Genomic DNA, 23,459 nt, shown 5'->3' with positions numbered 1-23,459 from the left:
CTTTTTTTTTTTTTAAACACTTTCTTTTCCTAAAACACTGTGTGTATCACAGCACTGTTCATAACGTCAAATTTCAAAAATCCAGCTTTTTGTACCTTCACTACTGGGCCTAAAGATCTATAGAACCTTAGAAATTCATTATGGATACTTCACTGTGCATTTCTCAAATTGTTTTTCTGAGTTAAAGATGCTGCACCAATATACATTCTCATCATTTGCATTTAAAGAAATGGAGTCCAGTCATGCAAGGACTCAGCATATGGAAATGGAATCAAAATCAATGGAAACTCTATTTAGGAGACTCGAAAGAATACGATCAATGATAAAGAGTCACAACAGAGCAGTATAGCTGAACCTAAATAAAAACTTCCACTGGCTAAAAAAAATCCCTTCAGTACCTAACAGTAAGTAGTGCAAAATAAACTGCATAAAACCTGTGAGATATTCTGTGCACATAGACACAAAATAAGAATATTTTAGAGGATGAAGAGTTTTCATCTAAAGTAATTTGACTGCTTCTATGTCCTTTAGATACATAAAGAACTAAGACAGAACAATATGAAGATGACACTTAGTCTAAATAAAAGATATTCCAAAATTTGTAATCCATGAGGATAGTGCTGTGTCTCTGTAGAGTACAATCTGTTCTCATTTCTGCAGATCTACCACTCCTGTCAATGTGGATCTGACCACTCACAGATTTATATTCAAAACCCAAAGACAGACACAGTGGACTTTGATGAAGAAGAGATTAGGACACCGCCATAAAACATACCCTGTGTGTCATCACCTACCGTGATTCCTAGATTTTAATGTGTTTTACTGATAATCTATTTTCCTATTCTAACTTTCAGCCATTGCAAGCAGTACCTTACCACATAAGCAGTACCTCAGAATAGTTACCAGGGATCTATGTGTATATGTTGGGGGCAGTGAGGGAAGAGGGAACAAAAAGTCTTACTACAGCACTATTGAACAGAAAATTGCTTCTGTATCATTAAATGGCAAAGGTTTGTATGCAATTCCCGCCAGGTGATTGCCCTGAAGATGTTATGTATAGAGACATTCTTGTGCTCCAACACTGGCAAAGTCTGAGTTTTTCTGAAGGCTGTTCTGCTTCCTAGAGGAAGACACTGATTTTTTTCTATAATCTAACACAAACTGTTATCATCCAGTATGGTCTCTTGTGTGAAGACAGCTGTTTTGTTGGACAATCACTCCTGGACCTCAGTGAAAAAAAAATGGCAGCCATAATGTCTGACAAAATTGAGTGGGTTCAGTAAAACAAAAAAAAAAACCCAAACAGTAAAAAACCCTTACTGATTATCTTTCACACTAAAGGGACACCGGATGCCACTGACACCAACCCTCTGAGAATAAAAAAAGCAACCAAACACTTGCACGTAGTAATGACAGTTTGAAGCTGAAAGGGCTCTCTACCAAGTGGACAGAATGACCAGATTTTGCTTATAATTTAAGTATGAAATCTTTGACTGGAAGAAATATAACAGCCTGCATGAACTTGACAACAGGAGTACAAAAAGTTAATACAATGATCGCTGTATTTAATAGCTTTATTAATTTTTTTTTTATAGGGGCTTTATTTCTATTAATTCTCTAGCTTTTTTTAAATCCCATTATACTTCTTTCCTTCCTAACTTTCTGTGGCAAGTTTCTACAACTTAATGATAAACCTTGTAGTAAAAGCTGAAAAGTTACTGTTGAAAAGTTGGTTTAGACCTACAGCTTAATAACGTAATGATCTATCTCTGCAGTGTCATGCTTTGAGAAACAAGGAGTACTTCCTTATTCACATCTTCAGAGCAATTTTGCAAGATGCAACATGTAAACGCAACAACATTTTGCTGAAGCACTCAGTTCAGAACACTAACTCCTGAAGAGCCTAACAATATTCCCAGACATAACCTTTTTTTTTAAAATTACTCTTCCTAGAGGCTCACTAATCATTCTCACTCATCTCACTCACACTGATCACTAATCATTCAGGTAGAGTATTAAGAAGCAAACAAATAGATGAAAAAAACATAACTGGCACACCAAGCTCCTGCAGACCTTTGGAACCGTGACAGACAGGAGGAAAACAAATTAGTTCAGCAAGGTACTGAACAGACAATTTCAAATGTTGCTAGCTTAATCCCAGTTTTGGTTTCCTTCACATAAACCATAATTTATTTTTGTTACTGAAAACATACCATAACTCATCTGTGAAAGATTACTATAGATTTTTGAATTACCAGTAATGCATTTAAGATAAATGAGTTTTAATAACTTTAATCTCAAATTACTCCAAGTGTTTTATAATACCAACATTAATTTTTAACAAATTAGATTATATTGACTTTTAAAATAAGGCCTCCTTTGGAAGACTTATCATTTAAACAGTCTTCAGGAACTGATTTTCTACGTAAAGTTAATTCTCCTGTGAATCCATGGAAAACAAAACAAATCCTGATCAACGGGAGCTACACTTTGCAATATTGTCTATATACAGGCTGAACTATAGACTCATTCTCAAGGACTAAGTGGTGATTTTTTGGCCATTCTTTAAATTCTTTTGAAAAAGGAAGTTGTACTAGCTTATCTAAATTAAATTATCTGTTACAGGTTTGTGGCATGTACTGTATGCTTCTGGTGATTTACAAGACACAACCAAACTCGCTTCACCTGCACTAGCAACTAGACTGGAAACAGGAATAGAAAACTGAAATGACAGCATTTTTATTTCAGTGAGTTTGTAGCATTTTCCAATGCCTCAAATCATATTTCAAAAGGTAAATTATTATGCAGTCCATAATGTCTGACTACCTGAAAAATACAAAATTAAAGGAGAAAATGGACCTATTATAGATCTTTCACCTACACACCTTTACAAAAACTCTAAGTCAGTCATTATTACTTCTAAAATGTCACAATTTTCATTTTATTAAATACTTTTAGATATTAAGATTTGAAAAATAGGATATTTCTGCCATGGAGTTGTAGCTCCTGAACTCAAGTCAAAATATAAGGGGCCTTTCCTATGGCACTAATGGCTCTGCCTATTTGATCTTTCATCACTTTCAGTAATTAAAAAATAGCAAAATGATAACTAACTTACCTTAATTGATAACATGAGAAAACACAGCCTTTTTGTATTATCCCTAATACTCCAAATGGACCAAATAAAGATAATTCGTTCTGCTATGAAAACACAACTACAGAATCACAGATCATATTGCCTATCACTTTTCTTATCTCAACCCATGGCAATACTGTTTGTCTGATTTAATTGCAGCTGGAAACTAAATGCCACACAGCCACTTGCTCACTCCACCCCTCCCTGCCAGGGACAGCGAAGAGAATTGGAAAGAAAAGGTGAACTTCATGGGTTGAGAAAGAACAGCTCAATAATGGAAAAGAAATAAAATAAAATGCTAATGACAACAACAACAGAAATTAATTACATAATAATCACTGCTACTATCTTTGTTATTGTTGTTGTTGTTATTATTATTGAAAGGAGAAAGAGAGGAATAAAACTCAGGAATGGCAAGTGATGCACAATAAAATCACTCACCACCCATCCCCAAGCAGTGATCAGTGCTTCCCATCCAGCTCCCCACAGTTTGCACACTGAGTGTGATATTCTGTGGTATGGAATGTCCCTCTGCCCAGTTTGGGTCAGCTGTCCTGGCCATGCTCCTCCCCCCCAGATTGTTGTGCACCTCCTCACTGGCAAAGCATGGGTAACCAGAAAGTCCTTGACTTAGGGTATGCACTACTCAGCAAAAACTGAAGCATAACTTTGTTATCAACATCATTCTCATTCTAAAGCCAAAAAACGCAGCACTGTACCCGCTACAGGAAGAAAATTAACTCTATCCCAGCCAAAACCAAGACAAACAGCAAAAAGCTCTGGGACAATTGTCACATCTTCAAATAAAAAAAAAGAAAAAGCATGTCTGAGTAACTGAGACTTCTATCAATATTTCTATCAATAAATCTAACCAGGTTTACCACAGACAAATGAGGAGAATTGTACAGTCTTCTGTGTCCATGAGTGATTCCCCTGCAGGCTCATCAGTATTCTGAACACACCTGTGCCACACACCTTTGTCCATTTGGCCAAGAACACCAACAAATGTTAGTGAAAAGTTCCAAGTCTTAAGAAGTTTGAATATACGGCATAGTAAATTTCCTAAAGCTAGAATTTATTTAATTAAATGTCCTTTTTTTATCAAAATCTACATTCAGTTTCAAAAAATAAGGCAAATATGTTAATAATATAGAACATATAAATAAATATTCTTTTTTATATATTGAACATACAAATAAACATACAATAATAAAGTAACCCTTGAAGTTACCCTACATTGCAATCTCTTTCTGATATTACCACAAAAATGAATGAGGAATACTGGAACAAAAATGACATTTTTATCACTTATATGAATTACAGCACTAATATCAATTGCAGCAAGAAATAAGTCCCTTCTTAAGGACACAGGTCAATAAAAGACAGTACATACACTAGTCCTCTGTCTTTAGTTCTTGGAAGTGATAGGTAGTTTTAGCTATAGATGTCTGTAGTTTTTGGACATCAAATTATCTTCTTTGTGCCTGTTATTTTAGATATTTGTCTTCAACAATTTATCTTGGTTTTCCAAACCGAGATAATTCAGAATTTTTCAATAAAACAGAAATTGTATTGACTGCAAGAGGCAAAAAAAAAAAAAAAAAAAGACATAGACATATTCCACAGAGGCCATGCTGTTAACTAGGGCCCACTGAGATCAAATTCATATCCTTGATTTGAATTGCAGCTGTCAAGGACTTCTTAAATATTCACTAAACCAGAGCAAGAATCATTATCTAAATGAATTGAGTCACAGTCTGCCATATTGTCTGAGATCTCCCGGGGTCATTCACATCTCAGTATGGGAAACTAGAGATTTACCCTCCCACCTCTATGCCTATTCAATTCTGTACCTGGCAAAAATAAACCTTTTCAAGAAAATATTTTCTTCAAAATAATACTGTTCTCACAAAAACGTTTTATTTACATCTAGTGGTAATTTATTTCCATACAGCCCCAGTAGGAAGGTCTATCTGTCAGAGTAAACCGAGTCTTGAAGTACTCTAGAGTCTACTCTTGCTACAATGGTTTTTTTTTCTGATAGAATAATTTACTCAAAATCAGTTCCACCATATTCCCTACAGATGCCTATACACTGCAGTGAAGACAGGAATCTATGAGGGTTCTTTGTCTCCAAAATAAAATAAAATAAAATAAAATAAAATACCAAACACAAAACCCTGAAAAAACCAAACAAACAAAAGCCTAAAAAACAACCTACTTTTACTTGCCCACACCAGTATGAAACATCAGCTGGACTTTCTAAATGAAAAATCACAGCCCTACAATCTCATTGAAAACTGCTGTACAATTACCTGCCTTGATTTGTGGCAGAGATATTCTCAGAAACAAGCATTATTTGTACCCATGTACGTTTCACGAGAGAGTGAGTAGTTTTGTATAGCATTTCTCCTCTCATTAAAAAAGAGACAGGTACAATGCTGACATCCTTGTTAATAATAGAAAATGCTAGAAAGTACTCGTTGTCTAGGATACTGATTTAAAATATACTAAAAAGCTGCACTATTCCTATAAAGACTCTGCAACTAAGGCTTAAAATACTTACTTGATAATGTCTCCTTCAAGAGCAATCACTCGTTTAATGATCTTCTGTTCAGGATTTCTAGGAGACCTGAGACAGGGAATAAGGTTACACAATCAGTAACATTTCCAATGTTTTAAGAAATTGAAAGAAATAGACACTATGAAAGTCATTAGAAAATTCCATGTTCTCCTTGATTTAGCATCAGTCATTATGTTCCATGGTGAAGTGAAGCTACTGCAATCTCTGTCATTGCAAACCATTACTGAAAAGCAGATGATGACCTGCTTACAAACACCACAATAATCAACATACCTTTTGCCATGAAAAATACACTCCACAACACTAGAAGCAAAGCATCCCACTACCAATGAGAAGCATACCTTTGAAAATAGATTAATGTATTAAAACCTGAATTCTCCAGCATATTGTGTTAAACATTTATGTCATTCAATCGCTTTGGGAAAAAAATCTTCCTATGTTATATTAATTTCTATCACTGATTTAGGTAAACTTTGCCTAGGGAATTATGGAAGTTTAAAAAAAAAAAAAAAGTTACAAAATTTTATGAAAGTTTCAGCTTCTGAATGCATTGCCATGTTTTCACTTATCTTCCCATATGTATTTTTATTGAGTAGATTCTGATCACATAATACATAATAATATGAGAAAGCAAAGATGAACTTGCATGCCCAGCCTCAATATTCGAACTTCCTGAATGAACACTAATAGATAGACTGTTAAAAGTATTATTCTACTGTACTTTTGACAGGTTAATGTAGACATATATGCACCATCAATTTTCTTTTTCTTTATACTTTACACTTTCCCTCTTTTCTTTTACTTTTCGCTTTTAATTATTTAATATGCAAACTTAGTGGAATGTCTTCATGTTACTAAAGAAACAATTCTTTTTATTTGCTGCTTGTAGATAGAAAAGTCAGGGAAGGAACAAACTGCTTTTATTTTCTGTTGATGCTTGGGTTCTCCCTATTAAGACTTCAAGTACAGTCTGCTAGACTGTACTGACAGAGGTGTACTTTACAGTTTTCATGGCTTAACACCATCTTTGAGCTCATCTCTGGTCAAACGGCAGCACACTAAGATTACACTTCTTTAAAAAGCAAACCTGAGCTAAGTCTGGATGAAAAGCTTGCCCACACTGCTGCATGACTAAAGGCATTTGAGGTTCCCTACCATTCCAATAGTTAAAAAGAAAAAATGGGTTCAGACTTATTTGTTGATTTTTTTTTTTTTTTTAAATATTAGGCCAAAAAAAGTATTCTAAATATTTTAAAATTAGTCTGAGGTATTAGGTCTTTTTCTTGTGGGTGCATGTCAATACATTTGAAATAAATTTCTCTTTCAATGTAATGAAATAAAATTCAAGAAGCCTAATTCTGAATTTCAAAATATCAAATGGGTTCCCTTTACAGTTTACCAAGCCAGGAAACCTTATTTTCAACAAGCAATAAGGAACACTGAATATGAATAAAGACCATACTTTGACTCCCTAGTCATCACTCAAATTTTCAAATCATTACGTAATTTAGAGTAATATTTTATTTAGCATTCATTTTATCTGAATAGTTGTATATTCCAGTTAAGTCTTAAATTTCATGTTCCTTCTTAAGGTAGAAATACACAGTTTCATAATATTTTGTATGCCAGTCTTGGGAGGAATTAATCAAGTTTCAGATGCTCATATGATTTAAATACAGGGAATATCCACAGCACTTTCTGATGCTGCTCCTTGCAAGCAACACTTACTTCACTGAGCACTCATTTGAGCATTGACCATGTCTTATTCTCAACCAAAGCACAGTCTAAGAAAAGACAACACACCTTTACTACAAGCTATTACAAATTAAAAATATTTTTTGAAGTTACTTTACTGCCAATTTATTTAATTTTTAATCCATTTAAGTTCAGGCTGTAATATTTTCATGTAATATTTAAGCAATTGAAATGATAATACATAATGTATGGGATGAAATGTGCATTTCTTAAAGATTGAATGAAAACAAATTTTATGTTTGCTCCTTCAAAATCCTGTTCTGGTTCAATGCCTTACTTTCAAAGGTTCTCAGCAATTTCCCAGTAGGCATTTCCACTTGATTAGAATATATATATTGTAATGCAATTACTGACCCCTCCCTTAATTTTCCTTCCTTGTGCAAAAATTTCTGCTGACCTTGAAAAAAAGTCTCTCTAAATTTGAGGTATGAGTAGTTGTTCAAAGAGTGGTTGCTTTTTTGCTAGCAATGATATATTTGAACCAAACACATAATTTATCAGAAAAACTTCAAGGAATTCCTTGCAAGTAGTTATTATGAATCAGTAATATTTTTAATATTGGAAGCCAGAATATTTTTAAAATAAGCTTCATACTAACATTCTGATTATAATTCATTAAAATGGCAAAGGACTGGTAAAAGACAGATTAGCAGGCTCGAAGTGGCCAATAACTTTTACACCAAGGATTTTCAAGAGCTGAGCAGAATGGTTTTTTCAAGAGCCAGTGTGCAAACAGGAGGTAAGAGAGACTGGTTCTGAAGTGATGGATATTGATATCTTCCTGAATGGTGTATAGCATAACACTGGGATTTCACTGGTTATTGAAATCACAAAAACATACAGGCAATTTCTCTCTTCTGTGTTCAACCCTGTAAAGAACAGTGTGGGATCACAGTACTACAAAGCATGTTTCCCAGGAAAAACAGGAAAAATTTAACAGCCAGCAGAAAAATCCACTTTTTAGCAAGCAATTGTCAGATAAAAATGGTGACAATTCCCTGAAAGCTTTCTTTTTACATATTTAGCAACTGAGTATTTTTGTCAATATTACTCTGAAACATTTCCCTTTCAACCACTTGGATTATTTATTTGCTCTAGTGAATACTGCCCAGCACAATTTTAAACAATTGCTCCATGAGCTAATTAACATTTGATCAAACAAAAACTTTTCATAACATTTCTTGATTTTGTATTTGTTATTTGATTCTTTTTTCATTCTCTGAATTTCCTAAGTACATTTTTCTCAAGAGTGTGCACAGAAAATCATGCTTAACTTCAGTTTCTACAGGCTTTTCTAGAGAGAAAGTTTTTAGAAAATGCCCTAAGATCCCAGCAAAATAAGTGAAGCACAGTCCAACTAAATTAATACTACAACATACAATAATATTTTTTTCCTTGAATAAACACTCAGATTTTTTGGGTTCCTACATTAGAAAGAGACCTGATACTGTGAACTCAATGAAAAAGCACACAATATATTTCAAAGGGATAGCTTTAATTAGATACTTTGATGATCTACATGTGTTTAATGTTACTCATCCATTATCACAGACAACCTGGAAAGATTTTGTGCTCACTCTTTGAAAATTACTGGATTTTTTATACTAACTTAGCATCTTCTAGAACAGGACAAATAACAGACATTTATTAAAAAGTTGCAGGGAAAAGTGCCTAAAGTTTTCAATTTTTGTATGTATGTATCTATTTATATGCACAAGTATGTATATTACTGTTAGAAAATTACTTCACTTTTTATGAGATAGAAGCAAGATGTTTAGGCAGCAGCCTGGAAGTTTGTCTTCAGATTATTCTCAGTTTACTTCAGATTGAGATTTATGTGATTTGATCATCATTTACACAGAGGCAACTGAAGAAATTAGCACTGTGTTGTTGTAGTATAAACGGACTGAAGTAATGAAGACCACCTTCTTCAAAATCAAAATTTCTGCTTCTATTTATGTTGTTAATGACAGATACTGAAAAGGACTTAACTCCATAAAATAGGATAAGGGGGGATTTTTGAGATCTTAGCCTAACATTGCAATTCAAAGCTTCAATCAGTGAGCTGTTCATTTCCCTAAACTAATTCCTGTCTCATCAAAAATTCTAGCATACCTGGAGTCTACACTTCTGGGAGTTTCCAGGATTGATGCAGGATGAAAAATACGCTGCTTATCTCCTTCTCAACCCATTTGGGGATCCAATCAATAGCTAGAGAAGTAACTAAAATGTGATGGAGCCCAGAATAAGTGGTATTAATATACCTAAAGAATTGGGAACCTCACAGTATGGTTTTGGTGGCTTTACCTAAAAAACATGCTTGGAGGAAGAGGAAACAGAGAGACACATTGGAGCTATCTCTTTCTTATTTTCTGTTGCTCATCCTTGCTTCCTGTTGCCAGCATAGTAGCTGATGCTCAAACTCTGTACAGTAGGAAATATGTAGTAATATTCATTCTTTCATTCCTCCAAGTACCATAGCTATGATAGGACAGATCCAACATAGCCAATTCTAAATATTGTATAAGAATGGAAATTTACTTAATATATGCATATATTCTCTAAACTAAAATATTTTTCATCTACTTGTTTAAATTTTTTCCCAGTCCATAACTTTCATCTAAATTCCATGCCTCTTTATGCAGATAGTGAATCTCATAATAAATATAACATCTAATTACATCACAGGTTATGACACAATTTCTATATTGTGGAAAATAACATGCAACATAACAGCGACGGAAAAAAAAGTTCATACTTATTTTCTTCTTGCTTTAGTTATCATTCCTGTTATCAATTTCTCTTGTACAGAATTACTGCATTAAATGTATCCAATACCAGGTTTAGTATCTGTGTTCAGTTTGGATCCACCGATACAAGAGACGTACTCACAACTGGAAAAATGTGACACCAAAATAATAGTAACAGAAGAGCAAGGTAACAGCAGTGGCTAAGGAAATCGGGTTTGTGCAGATCAGAGACTAGGCCAAGGGTTCAATTGCTATTGCCATCTATCTAATTGCTGATTAGGAATTCAGAATTTTTGGAAAGGTACACGGCAAAGGAGATTAGCAAGCAACATGAGTGGCAGCAAGGGAAATTCCAGTGGTGCAGGCTGCCCTGAGAGGCTATGAATCACCGAGGTACTCAGAGCTCAGCGGGACACAGTTCTGGGCAGCCTGACCCAAATTCAGAGTCTAACCTGCCTTGAGTGGTTGATAAGGTTAGATAACCTTAAAACATTAATTCTTTTTCACTTCTACAGCCTTTAGTCTTATTCAAGTATATGAAGAATCAGGATGTTAATATCTTAAAAGACAAAATATTTTGTCACAGATGCAAGCTCTGATGCTAGAAGAGACCCTACCGATCACTTTATTTATCTACTGTAGCCCACAGATAGTTTTTTCCTATGTTTTTCTTGCAGTACTTAATTCTATTATTAAGCATTTTTAAAGAACATTATGATATCATGTCTCAACGTTCTGAGTTGCAATGAGACTAACATCCAGAGAAATTACTCCACAGTTTAATTATCCTTGCTATTAGGAAGTTGCATCTGCTTTCAAAATTGGATTTATCCTAGTTCAATTTCAATTTCATGCCTACTCCTCCAAGGCAGAAAACCCCTCAACATCTTACTTCTTCATGAAGAAAGATTTGGGCACCATAGTTCTTGGATTCATCAGCTAGAATTTCCTAAACTTCTTAGCACACAGTTTTTCAATTTTGGGACTATTTTTTGTTACCATTTTTCAAACTCCTCCAACATTTTCATTTTCTTCTTAGCACACATGGGAACCTAGTATTATTCAGCTTGGATAATTACTACGCTTAGTAATCAATTAAGTAGAGCAACATGGCCTTATTTGCTGGCTCAATCCAAAAATTTCTCTCCTGTTTTTCATTCCATTTATTTTTGTATAGTCAGACAAAAAGCTCATCCTTTTCATCATAGGAGCTGGTGTTGAAAAGATACCAAAAGTGACAATTAAACCTTCTCTGAGCAAACTGCTTGCTAAAACAATAAAGTTCAGATCACTACTTGCACTTCACATTGTATAGAGCATGTTTGTGAACACCAACCATGTGATTTACATCATGCTATCCTGTCCATCCCTGCATTCCTTGCACGCTTGGCCAATGATTAGGAAGTCAATTGACAAAACCAGCACCTACCTTTGGATGACTCAGCAACCTGCTGGAAATATTACTGTTCACAGATGTGCCTCCAACCATATCTACACCTTCACAGCTGAACAGAGCCTGTTTCATAATCTGTCTTATGTCCCCCATTAACTCCATAAAAGGCAAATTTCTTGATCAAAACATAATGTGGCAGTAAAAAGAATACTTGAAGAAACCAGATATCTATATTACAGCCTGTATCAAAATTATGTTTAGCTAGCTGTTTTGTAATTTTACTGATAAAACATACCAGGTTTGCTTGACAAAACCTATTCCTGATTTAACAACTTTATTTTAGCTTCTACTAATAGAATGAGAAATAAACCAGGTGATGATTTTGCTCAGACAAGACATTTCTAAAGCCCTTTTCTTTGTTTAAATGCTGGAAATTTATTGCAGGTCATGAAGTAATTTGCATTTTCTCCTTTGTCTTTCAGCCTCTTCAAAAGAGTCATTTTCCAAATGGTATTCCACACTACAAAAACTGTTTTGAGTCCTGTGCTTGCCATTCAGTATCAGTGTTTGAACCCCTTTCTGGATTAAAACTGTGTTATACCTTTAGAGGAAGTGAAATAGATTAGATTACCAATTTTGTCAAACAAATATTATGTAGAAATTATATGCAATTTTGAAAATGTTAGCAGCCAATGAGAGCATCAAAAATAATTCCTCAAATGGTCCTGGATTTCCTTTGGCCTAAATTTGAGGAAGTAGGCCCCAGTCTTAATAAATACTAGTTTAGTGAACCATTTTGAATATTCACCATTTTTCACCCATAATTTACAAAATAACTACTTAAAGACAGCAGTTGCACCAACTGGTTAGGCATAAGTTCTGGTGATGCTTGATTTGCTCAACACCTCCAGTGCAAAATATGTACAAAGATATAATTAAAAATATGAGGAAAACTGCTTCTAGTAACATCCTGTAATTCCTAACTCCATATTGCATCAACATTTCTTCAACCTCTGTTAAAAAGCAAAATAATTCACTGCCAAAAAACCTTTTTTGTTTTCACTGGAAGTAGTGTTTCATAATAATTATAGATTCCAAGCATGCACTGTTGGAAAGGTAGTTTTGTTTTGTTTTTCTTACATTTCAATCTGTTTGTGTATAATCTAGAGTAATGTTTCCTTGAAATTTCTTGGTGAATTCTGAGCAACCTCTAAACAAAAATAACAATCTGAATATAACACCTGCATGAAGCCTCAGAAAAGGAGTCATACAAGTAGTAAACAATTCTCTCAAGCTCTGCTTTTCTTAGAAGTGTTCAAGAAACAAGTGGATGTGGTACTTAATGTTATGGCCCAGTCAATAAAGTGGTGTTCAGTCAAGGGTTGGACTCAATGATCTTGGAGGTCTTTTCCAACCCTAATCATTCTATGATTCTTTCATGCTTGTTGCTCCTTTCCCTTTCTATGGGTTTCTATTCCTTTCCTTCTCTCTACATCCTGATTTAGCCTTGAGCTTTCAAGTAGAGCAGGAAGTAACTCTCTAAAGCAAAAAAGTGGCTTCCAAGTAAATAAACATCCATAATGTATCTCCTGCTACCAGACACTATTTAGCAGAGATCTCCTACACTAGGGATGAAGTTGGAGGGAAATTAATAAAGGTTTCCATAATTTCAAAACATCTGACTTTTCCATGGTACATCTACAGCATGCTATAATTGAAACCTCACTGTATGATGAGACATCAGCAGCATCTGATTTTCAGTGTTTTTCATAGATGTTGGAAGGATATCACAAATAATTTGATCATCATCAGCACGTAACTATGGATTCTCCCCAGCATTAACTAGATGTATACTTCCTATATGACAAAATTAAGCAATCTTTTCTACACTTCAGATCAGGCAATCAAAACTGTGTATCTGAAAAACTTGCAGAATTATATACAAGACAAAGCCAAAAAATAATAATAAAAAAATAAACTACACCTCCATTAGAAATTGGCATTTTCATTTTTAAATTGCAGCCAGTTAGCTACCGTAAGGCAAGAAAGAAAAAAAAAAAAAAGACAATAAACTCTAAATAAAATGTTTCACAGTAATAAAACTAATTGGTACTGCAAAACAACAAGGGACTGAAAAAACCTCAAAATACTATAGTAACTTGGAAGTATAGCTACTACTTTGAAGGAAAATCACATTTAATTGTTTCCCAGCCTTCCAATCTAACCACTTTCAGGTTAAATGACTCAGCTGCTTGTAATGCAGACTGTGTAATCACAATAGTTATGTGCACTTGACCTTCTTCCTGTTAACAAAGAGACTCAATTAATTACTTGCTGTTTTAACTGGCCATTTCACCTTATCTTCACCTTTTTCAAAAGGGTTGAAAAACTCTAACTTAACCTTTGACTTTGGAAGCATACACAGAAATATTTATCAAGCAAATAGGAAGTTAGCCTGATCTAGGAATGAGAACACCTGAGTTTCTATGCTTAAGTCAACAACAGTAATATATACACTGTTTCATTTAACCCCTATGCTGTAGTGTAGGAGCCACATTTCACCTCCACCACAGCTACCCAAATATTCTACTCTCTAATGGAAATAAAATATTACTTCTGTTGCAACAGACAACAGAGGGAAAGGCACAGAAAACTGCAAAATGTAATCAAATGCTTGAAAAGAATTCTTACATTGCCATATGGGTTATTACATAGAAATAACCTAATTTATCTACACATTACCTATTAGAATGATCCAAAAAGTTATCATACGTGATGTAAGACGCACTTTTTTACCTTCTTTGATTCTGGGATTAGACCTGTATTCAGTGGCAACTCTTCCAAGCATACAAAATTAAGTAATCAGTTGCTCACCCTAAAATGGCAATTGTAGCTACACACCACACACACATTGGGCAGCAATTTTCAATCATTATTCCTTTCCTTTCTGATGGGGTACCAGAAAACTTCTCTAGTTATAGAATGCCACAACAACTATTAAAAAAAGGACTGGATGCATTTTTAGGTGTTAAAAACATCAGTGACCTAGGAACCAAAACGTTATCTCAAAATAATTTTAAACATTAAGAAGTCTGGTTCTCATATTATCTCTCATGGATACCAACTTTAGCATGTCAGATAGGATTAACATAATATTTAGTAAAGAAAATATGACTCTGAAGAAGCTGAAGTTTTTGTCTATTTTGAAATCATCTAAATTCCATCAGCACATTGCTTTTTAAATTCTTCTAATGCTGTTTCAAGCACCTGCTGTGAAAATCTCTTTCTTGATAATTCTAAGTAGCTGGATATATTTTCCCAAATTTAATCTCAGCTACAGTCAAGAAACTAAGCCTTTCAAATGAGTTAAGTCTGTTATAGTCAATGCACAGAAAGTAACAATTAAAGTGGGATGAATCAGTCTTTGGAGGAGTATCCCTCTCCTCGATGACTACAAAAGAAGACAGACATCAGCTTAGTCTAGCCATCTTAACATTAAATGATTAAAGACAAACTGCTTAAAAATGTTGTTTCATCTACCTTAGAAGTATCTGTAGAAGATTTTGTTTTTCAAATAACACAGGAAAGAAAGTATTAATGGTGAGGTAGAGGATTTCCAATAACAGTATAATGTATACTTTTTATATCGTTGTAATATACTTTCTTAGTAAAAAATAGTTTAAGAATAGAGACATGTCAACATAAATTCACAGAAAACCAAACAAGCCAACAATTTAAAGTTCACTACAGAGGCCTGTAGAAGTCCTGACTTGAGAATTATCTCTTTTTTTTTTTTTTTAATAGAGCTGCATGCAATACAATTACTTTTTTCCATGTTTATGACAAAGAACATGAAAATCAATTATCTTCCAACTGGTAAAATGTAAAGACGGAGGTTTAACTAAAAAAAAAAATTTGTATCTCTATTCATGGTCATTAAAAAAACCTGTCCATAGGACAGAATACTAAATATCTCAAAGTTCTCAGTAAGCACACGAATATATAAATTATTTTCAGACTGTGCAACGTTAAATTCACTGGAACTTTTATACAGTTATATCATAAAATAACATTTCAGAAATAGAGAGTGCTGCTAAGGATTTACATAGCTGAAAATGTAGGTTTTTTTTGTAATAGAATACAGAAAAAAAGTGAGAAATAACATCAGCAAAACAAAACCACAGTTACGAAGTTTTATTTGCAGAAGTTACAAGACATGCTTAAAAAAAAGAACAGTAATAAGATTATTGGACACAGGTAACACCTCTCACAATAATAAGAAACCAACATAGAATTGGATTTTTGCTTCACAGCCTTCACTTTTAGTTTAGATAGCATTTGGGGAAAAATGCCCACAATTAACTGCAGGTTTCCACCCTGCAGATGATGTCAGGCTGAATTAAACATAGATTGGCTTCTGTGACAGAAATCTTTGTAGTAATATAATTTATGACCTGCTTATGAGGATTTAGCAAAGAGACGCAATGGCAAATTTAATAGGGAGTATTTTTCCCCACGATATTCTGTCTCAAAACCTGATCTTCTGTGTCAGCAGGTCACCAAGCATTGTGCTCCATTTGGTACTAATTGCATTATCCTCTACTTAGGAGCCTCCAAAGAAAGCACAAGGGACCCTGCACAATAACTATGGATATTGTTTTAAGTGAATTTGATCACCTGAGCAGGCATAAAGAACTTTGAGGAGCTTGTCAAGAATAAACAGTACCCCCTGTTGGTTTTTGCCATGAGATTTTTAGGATTCTGAGCTGTAAGACATTCCTTCTCTTGTATGATGGCAAATATATTTAGTTAAAATATTAAGAAAGGAAGATTAAATAAATAAGAAGTGTCATCAACAGTGAACAGCATAAATGAGTAAAGTATTTATACTTACAGATGCTTTTTTCCCTTCATACATAGCAGTTTACAAGCTTTTCTGACAGCGCTCCCCTTTGCCATGAAGGCCAAATCTGCTCCCTCTCTGCCCCAACTGCGCACACAGCCTCGGGCTTTGGTCTGCACACTTGCTTCCCAGTTCTTCCCACGCTACAGTCCACTCTGGTTATCGCACCCAAAATGAATTCTTTGGTATCAGGCAGCAGCAAACCCCATCCTAGCCCCATCCACGCTGTCAAACCCAATCCTATGCCACAGTTTCCCACAGAAGGTCCCCATCACCATCTTCTCCAAGGAAGTGATATGCTGCTCAGAATGTTGCTAGGTAAGGGAGAGACTGGCAGAAGAGACAAGCAGGGAGGGAGAAAGAATGGACTAAATTTTGCAGACACTTTTTTCACATTCTGAAGACTAATTCCTCCTCACCCTTTATCCATGAGACTAAAGTTCAAACAAATTATTTATAATTTTTGTATATTCACCTTTTTAAACTGGATCCATGAAGATCGATGTGAATTCCAGTTTTCCTAAAATTCAACATTTTTGGCCCAGTCTTAAGTTTCTTTTAATCCACATTGGTTTGTTTGGTTTTCTTTTTAAGCAAGTGTCTTATTTCTGAAAGTTTTACAGAACAAAAAAAAAGAGAAAGCCATCTCACAGAAAACAGTCAGAAAGTTAGCAAGGTAAAATGCAAGCCAGAAGGACTAATGACACAAGTTTGTATCAGAAACTAGTATGGAAGAATAATTCTTTACTTCTTAGTGACTGGAAGTATTGGCAGTATTAGCAGCATGAAAACTTGGGAGGAAAAAATGCAAGATACAGCGTGGGATTAACAAAAATTTTCAGAATTTTTTTCTTAAATGTGTTAACTGTCTCTTGACAGAGAATATCAATTAGAAACACAAAAAGGTTAATTCAGCTAATTAAAACTTGGCATTATTGGCTTTGCCAGTCTAATTTTAAGCCTTTATATTTTCATTAAAGGTGTATATCCACAACAGGTTTGAAACACAGACTTTAATGCATCTGAGTTTGACAGAAGCTCTTTCACATCCTTATTGTAAGAAAGCAAGAACAACAATACAAATTATTTGGGTTATGAACAGCCAAATAACAAGAGTAAAAACTGGGAAATCATACAGTTTGTTTCAACACTCGTGCCTACTGTATCACAAAATTAATTATTTAGAACAGCCTAACCTTATAATTTTGATTCTCCAAAGGTTATTCTACTACACGTTCCTGATAGGTATTTGTTGCAGTCAAAAAGCATAAAATTTAAACTGGAATGTATTTAAGTTGTATGATGTAGTGTTTTGAAACACTAGCCGTATACTTCTGGCTCCAAATCTAAAGATAGCCCTTGCATATGTGCTTCAAATGACGCATCACTACAGAAATGGTTACCAACACAGTTCCTTAAAACTCAAGCTGGCAATATGTTTAGAAAGGAGGATAATAGTAAGGCTGTCGGAGCCATAATGGTAGAGGTATAACCTTACTTCTCTGAAAGAAGCTGTGCAAGAATATAAAAAGGTATCTATGAGATTTGTTCAAAGGATTTATACAACTCAGAAACAGTAGGATTAGGGTAAGTTTCTTTTTAACTGAATAGCAATACTAAGACTTACTACTTATGTAACTCTCTGTACATTCAAAGCACTAAGTGACTGACATTCATGATTTCTGGTGTCTGATAAAAAGCTACCAGTGCACTTATCTACACTATTCAAGTTTGGTGTGCAGACAGTATGCAAGAGAACTAAGCTTTACAAATGATTAATTGAAACATAATCAAAATGTTATTAAAAAATAGTTGTCACATTTGGAACATAACATATTTCTCTGCTTTGTGATCAGTTCAAGTTGTCAAGATGAGTTGCCAGCAGCAAAACAACTAGTGACAGGCAAGGAGTACTCAGCAGACAAGGATGTTTGTGGTACAAATCTGTCATAAAAAACATAATACGAATCTCTCAAATTCCTGCCTGTTTATGAGCTTGGAGGAGGAAAAAAATGGAAGCTGTTCTTCCATTAGGTGTTCACAAGCGTGTCTTTGTTAGGATTAGGCAGTATTGAATTGAATGCAGTGAGGAGCAAATGCCCCTCATCCCTAACTCCCCCCCAAAGACAAGCCAATTCATTCACGGGAGTGGGGAATTCCATACTGCTGGCACACTCGCACATGTGTTTCCACAAAGGGCAACACTCACAGGTGGGTCAGTCCAGTCAATGCAAACACTGAAATATTTGTTTGAACTCTCTTCATTATACTTTTGTTTCATAAAGTAATTATACTTTATGAATTATACATAAGAAAAGTAGTTGAAATACCTCCCCAATATCATTATATGTTATCTGGTTGATGGTAATTATCCTTATGATTGCTACTAGTCAGCACCAACTATAAGACAAAGTCACTCTAACTTCCAGTAAAAGAAGGATCAAATTATTTTTTGTCTGTAAGGTGCTAAAGAGGAAGACATGGGTAGCTGCCATGAAACTATGTTGATAATGTACATGTAGGCCAGAGATTTCAGGTCATGAGATTTCACTCATTTAAGTTGATATTGAGCCTCATAATTTGTGATTGATTAACATACAACTTGGCATCCTACCTTCATTTGAAGATTCTAATAAATGGTCACTTTCAATAGCACTTTTTTCCCCACTGGTTATCCTCTGAGTGTTAATAATATTTTCACATTTGAAGTTGTCCAACATCCTTTATATTTTTTCTCAAAATTAGGTTTGATGTACAGAATAGGGTCAAATACAAAAACTTTCAATGCCCATCTTTATGCATGACAAACTCTGTGTATAATTTTAGAAGAGCTTCTCTCTCTCTCGACACAGATGAGAAACATTTAAAACTATTTTACATCCTGAGAGTTGTTAGCCAATTCAAAGAAAGATGCAAGATCTCTTTTCTTTTATAAACTGCTGTCACCATTACTACTTTATGAATAATTTAATGCTGCCTGTGTGGAAAAATTAAACAGGGGAAAATAAACCTTGCAGTCCCCTCACATCATTTCCACTAGCCATTCATCTTTACTTCTTTAAATTTTGTCCCCACTTCTGCTCCACTAGCTTACATGAGCTGGTGCAAACCTTGGGTGAACTAGAAGAAACGGAGCCAAAGGCAAATCTCATTAAAAAAAAAAAAAGAAAAAAAAGTGCAAAAGAAAATCACAGTGTAACCTACAAAAATGGTGTAACTTCTGCTGTGTTAGTGAGAGTGGGAAACTGAGGAATAAGGAACAGATATCTCTCTTACTGACTTTCATGTTTTGGCACATTGAAATCGTTAACTTGTTTGAATTAAGAACATAGACATCTAAGTAGAAAAATTTTAAAAGGTCAGATAGACTAACAGGAAGCCTGACTAACAGCATATGACCCAAATAAACAACAAAGTAAAAAAAGCATAAAATAAAAATTATAATTTGACTCATTTGAACAGTCACACGAAAGGAGATGCATAAAAACAGTTTTTAGACCCCTAATAGCTGAGTTCTGGTCCATCGAGCTGACAGTCAGTTCAGTAAATAAATTTCTGCAACATTCTTGGTTGCCAGATCTCAGATCACATTTAGTCTTTTAAACACATTCTCAAATTTGGCTAGATGATCTATAGTCCAGTGTTTGCAAAAGTCAAGAATGTTGCAACTATCTCAAAAAGGTAAAAAAATAATTCCGATCGTATGGAAAATCACAACTTACCTTCAAAAAACCTCTAAATATAAAGAAGTAGAAAGCTTATGGATTACACTTAACAGTACAGTGTTCCCTCAAGAATGATTTTGTAAGCTACAATAATAGCTCCTAATCATATTCTGAACAAAAATGTATTATTTCTTTTCTTAAAAAATTAATGACATCAAGACATTGGTTTTGGAGATACGGTGAAAAGAGGGAATAAAAACTTGTGTAAACTAGAATTTTTAACACTAAATTCATTTGAGAATGAGCTGTATATTGCTTGCAGCAGTTCAGTGAGACTGCATACATTCCAGAAAAATTTTACACTGTAAGTATCTTAATGAGACAGATGCAGTCTTCTCCCCAACTGTTGAATAACAATGTCATCACTCATGTAGTGGAGCAGAAAATGTACGAACAAAATTAGAAAAACTTTCTCCATTTGAATATAAAAAGCCCTTAAATGCATAATAAATTTTGGAAAGAAAATTAGCCATAGAAACACTAATGTGTACTGTGTATTTAATTTCTTTTATCACGTGTGGAAATGCAGCCCTCTACTCAAACGATCAGTTTATAATCATACAAAAATTAGAAGGTACTAGCATAATTCAAGCAAAATTTTATAAAATGAGCAGTGCTACTAGATGCCCAACTTAAGATGCCTCAGGGCCTTGTTATTTTCTTGGTTAAGAGCCCCTTTTCTACTTAGTTTAAAGTGGGTCCAAAAGTCATAAGGTATATAGAAAAAAAATTATTTTGTCAACTAGTATCTATCTGAAGGACCTCTAACAGTGAGTTATACAAAACTTGTAGGAGCTCATATCAGTCAATCTTGCAGTGGTGTATTGGTATGATCTGTGAGTTCGTGAATTCAACAGCAAAAAAAGGATGAGATAATTATTAGACCTCCAATTAGCCAGAGATATCATCACCATTGCCCTCAGGAAATGGTATAGAACCTTCTTGTAACACTTAGCAGACAAATACATTATTTTCTTATACGATGTTTCTAGTCATGACCCACAAACTTGACTCCCCGGCTTGAGATTATACCTACTTCATCTGAAGATTTGCCTGGCAGGCTGGACACTCAGCTGCCCCAACCACATCTCTGGCCTTGTCCCACACTGCTTTTCATAGAATCTCAAGTTGAAAGGGATCCATAAGGATCATCTAGACCAAATCCCTGCTCCTCACAGGAGTATATCTAAAACTAAGTTATATGACTAAGAGTGCTTCCCTGATGCTCATTGAACGCTGTCAGGCTTAGTGCTATGACCACTTCCTTGGGGAGCCTGTTCCAGTGCCCAACCACCCTCTGGGTGAAAAACCTTTTCCTAATGTTCAATCTGAACTTCCCCTGACACAGTTTCATTCCATTTTCTTGTGTCCTATCAGAGGTCACCAGAGAGATCAGCACCAGCCCTTCTGCTGCCCATCTTGAGGAGGTTGTAGACCGCAATGAGGTCTCCCCTCAGCCTTCCCTTCTCCAGGCTGAACAGACCAAGTGACCACAGCCACTCCTCATACGACTTCCCCTCAAGGTCCTTCACCATTCTTACAGCCCTCCTTTGGACTCTAAGAACTTTGTATCTTTCTTATATTGTGGTGCCCAAAACTGCCCCCAGGACTCGAGGTGAGGCTGCCCCAGTGCAGAGCAGAGCAGGACAATCCCCCTCCCTTGCTCGGCTGGCGATGCTGTGCCTGATGCACCCCAGGACAAGCCTGGCCCTCCTGGATGCCAGGGCACTGCTGACTCATATCCTACTTGCCATTCACCAGAACCCAAAGATCTCTTTCTGTGCACTCCTCTCCAGCTTCTTGTTTGTACAAATTTATACAATTTGTACAAATGCCAGGATCACCCTCTCCCAGGTGGCAAATCTGGCAGTAGGTTACTGTCTTGCTCTCTGGCTATCCAGATGTTTCTGTAAGGCCTCTCTACCCCAGAGAAAGTCCACAGCTCCTCCAGGTTGCAGCGCTACGTATTTCTCATACAAGAAATCTATATATTCATTTGAGAGGACAGAGCGGGGCCTTACATACGCTTTAAAAGGAGCGCTCGTTACACAAAATAATTTTTGGAGGGGCTGCAGGCCTGTCCCCAAGGTCTGAGGGACTACCCTGCCACCCAACTGTTCACTGCTCCCTGCACCCCTTCTGTTCTTGCCTGTTCCTGTTACTATGCTGTCAGGCCACCCACTAAGCCAGAATGCCTTTGTCTTAATTCATATGGCTCTAAAGTGCTACAAGGACCTGATTAGCAATGACAAAGTGACTTCCACATAACTGAAATAAATTTTTAATTACTTTAATTAAACAAATGCAAATTGCCAAATGTAGATAAGTTAAAACCAGTTTAACAAAGATCTAGTTCATTTCCATGTACGTTCTTGATTCCTCTTCTTTGCCATCCCTCGAGGATGGCAAAAAAGCGAAAGCTTCCATGTGTTGAGTAAAACAATTGCTTCTGTAAGATCATTCCAAAAACTAGATGAGCAGCTGAGGGCAAGAAAGAAAATTGCTACTTTGAGCAGAAAAGAGGATGTTTCACAGGTTTTGACATCTCTTCAGGGCAATGAGCAACCACATGCTAAAATCTAGCCTGCCAGTGAGCAGAAGACTAAGCTTCACTAAACTGTGGGATGGAACGGACGGATGATGAACAGAAGGCCTGAAGGACAGAAATAGTTTTATCTTGCAGAAACTGGCGATGTCACGGCTAGATAATTACAACTGAAGTGGTTTATGAAGTCACCAAACTTCAAGGAGAATTGACAAGCTTAGGCTGGAAATCAGTAACTAACAGCATTCACAAAACTAGTAACAAAGACTGGTGTGTGTGTGGGTGTCTGTGTTTTGTTTTGAGCATTAGTGTTTTGTTTTGTCTTTAATTAATGCTGAGAGCAGCAACTACTGTAGAGTGATAGTAATTTTTTTAATTGCTAGAACTCAAATCCTTGGAACTTTCTGATTACAGTCTGACAAACACAGTCTTTGGTTAAAACAGTTTAAGCAATTCTGAGGTTTGGTTTACTCTAGTTGGTGAGCAAAGTTAAAAGTGAATAACTTACTAGAAACAAGAGCCTGTTATCTACCAAGTGTACTTTCCGATATGGCCATCACAGGGCATGATAATTATGGTAACAGCAGGGGAAGGAATGGGTCCTGATAGCCTCCTGCTTCAACACCTCTGAGTTCATCATCATATGGGTAGAGCTTAACAACACTCTG

General features: G+C 35.4%; 1 protein-coding gene across 2 annotated transcripts in view; it reads right to left on the bottom strand.

Annotated features, from left to right (window-relative positions):
• IMMP2L (inner mitochondrial membrane peptidase subunit 2) overlaps positions 1–23,459 on the bottom strand; it is a 428,918-nt gene that overhangs the window by 137,689 nt on the left and 267,770 nt on the right. For both annotated transcript variants that reach the window (XM_008632754.2, XM_017733118.1), the window contains exon 4: positions 5,703–5,768. In XM_008632754.2, the coding sequence (XP_008630976.2) occupies positions 5,703–5,768 (66 nt within the window). The remainder of the gene's footprint in view (positions 1–5,702; positions 5,769–23,459) is intronic.

Source organism: Corvus brachyrhynchos, unplaced genomic scaffold (assembly GCF_000691975.1).
Source record: "Corvus brachyrhynchos isolate BGI_N302 unplaced genomic scaffold, ASM69197v1 scaffold32, whole genome shotgun sequence".
Lineage (NCBI taxonomy): Eukaryota > Metazoa > Chordata > Aves > Passeriformes > Corvidae > Corvus > Corvus brachyrhynchos.
The sequence above is the reverse complement of the archived record's forward strand: the minus strand, read 5'-3'. Positions and strand labels throughout refer to the sequence as shown.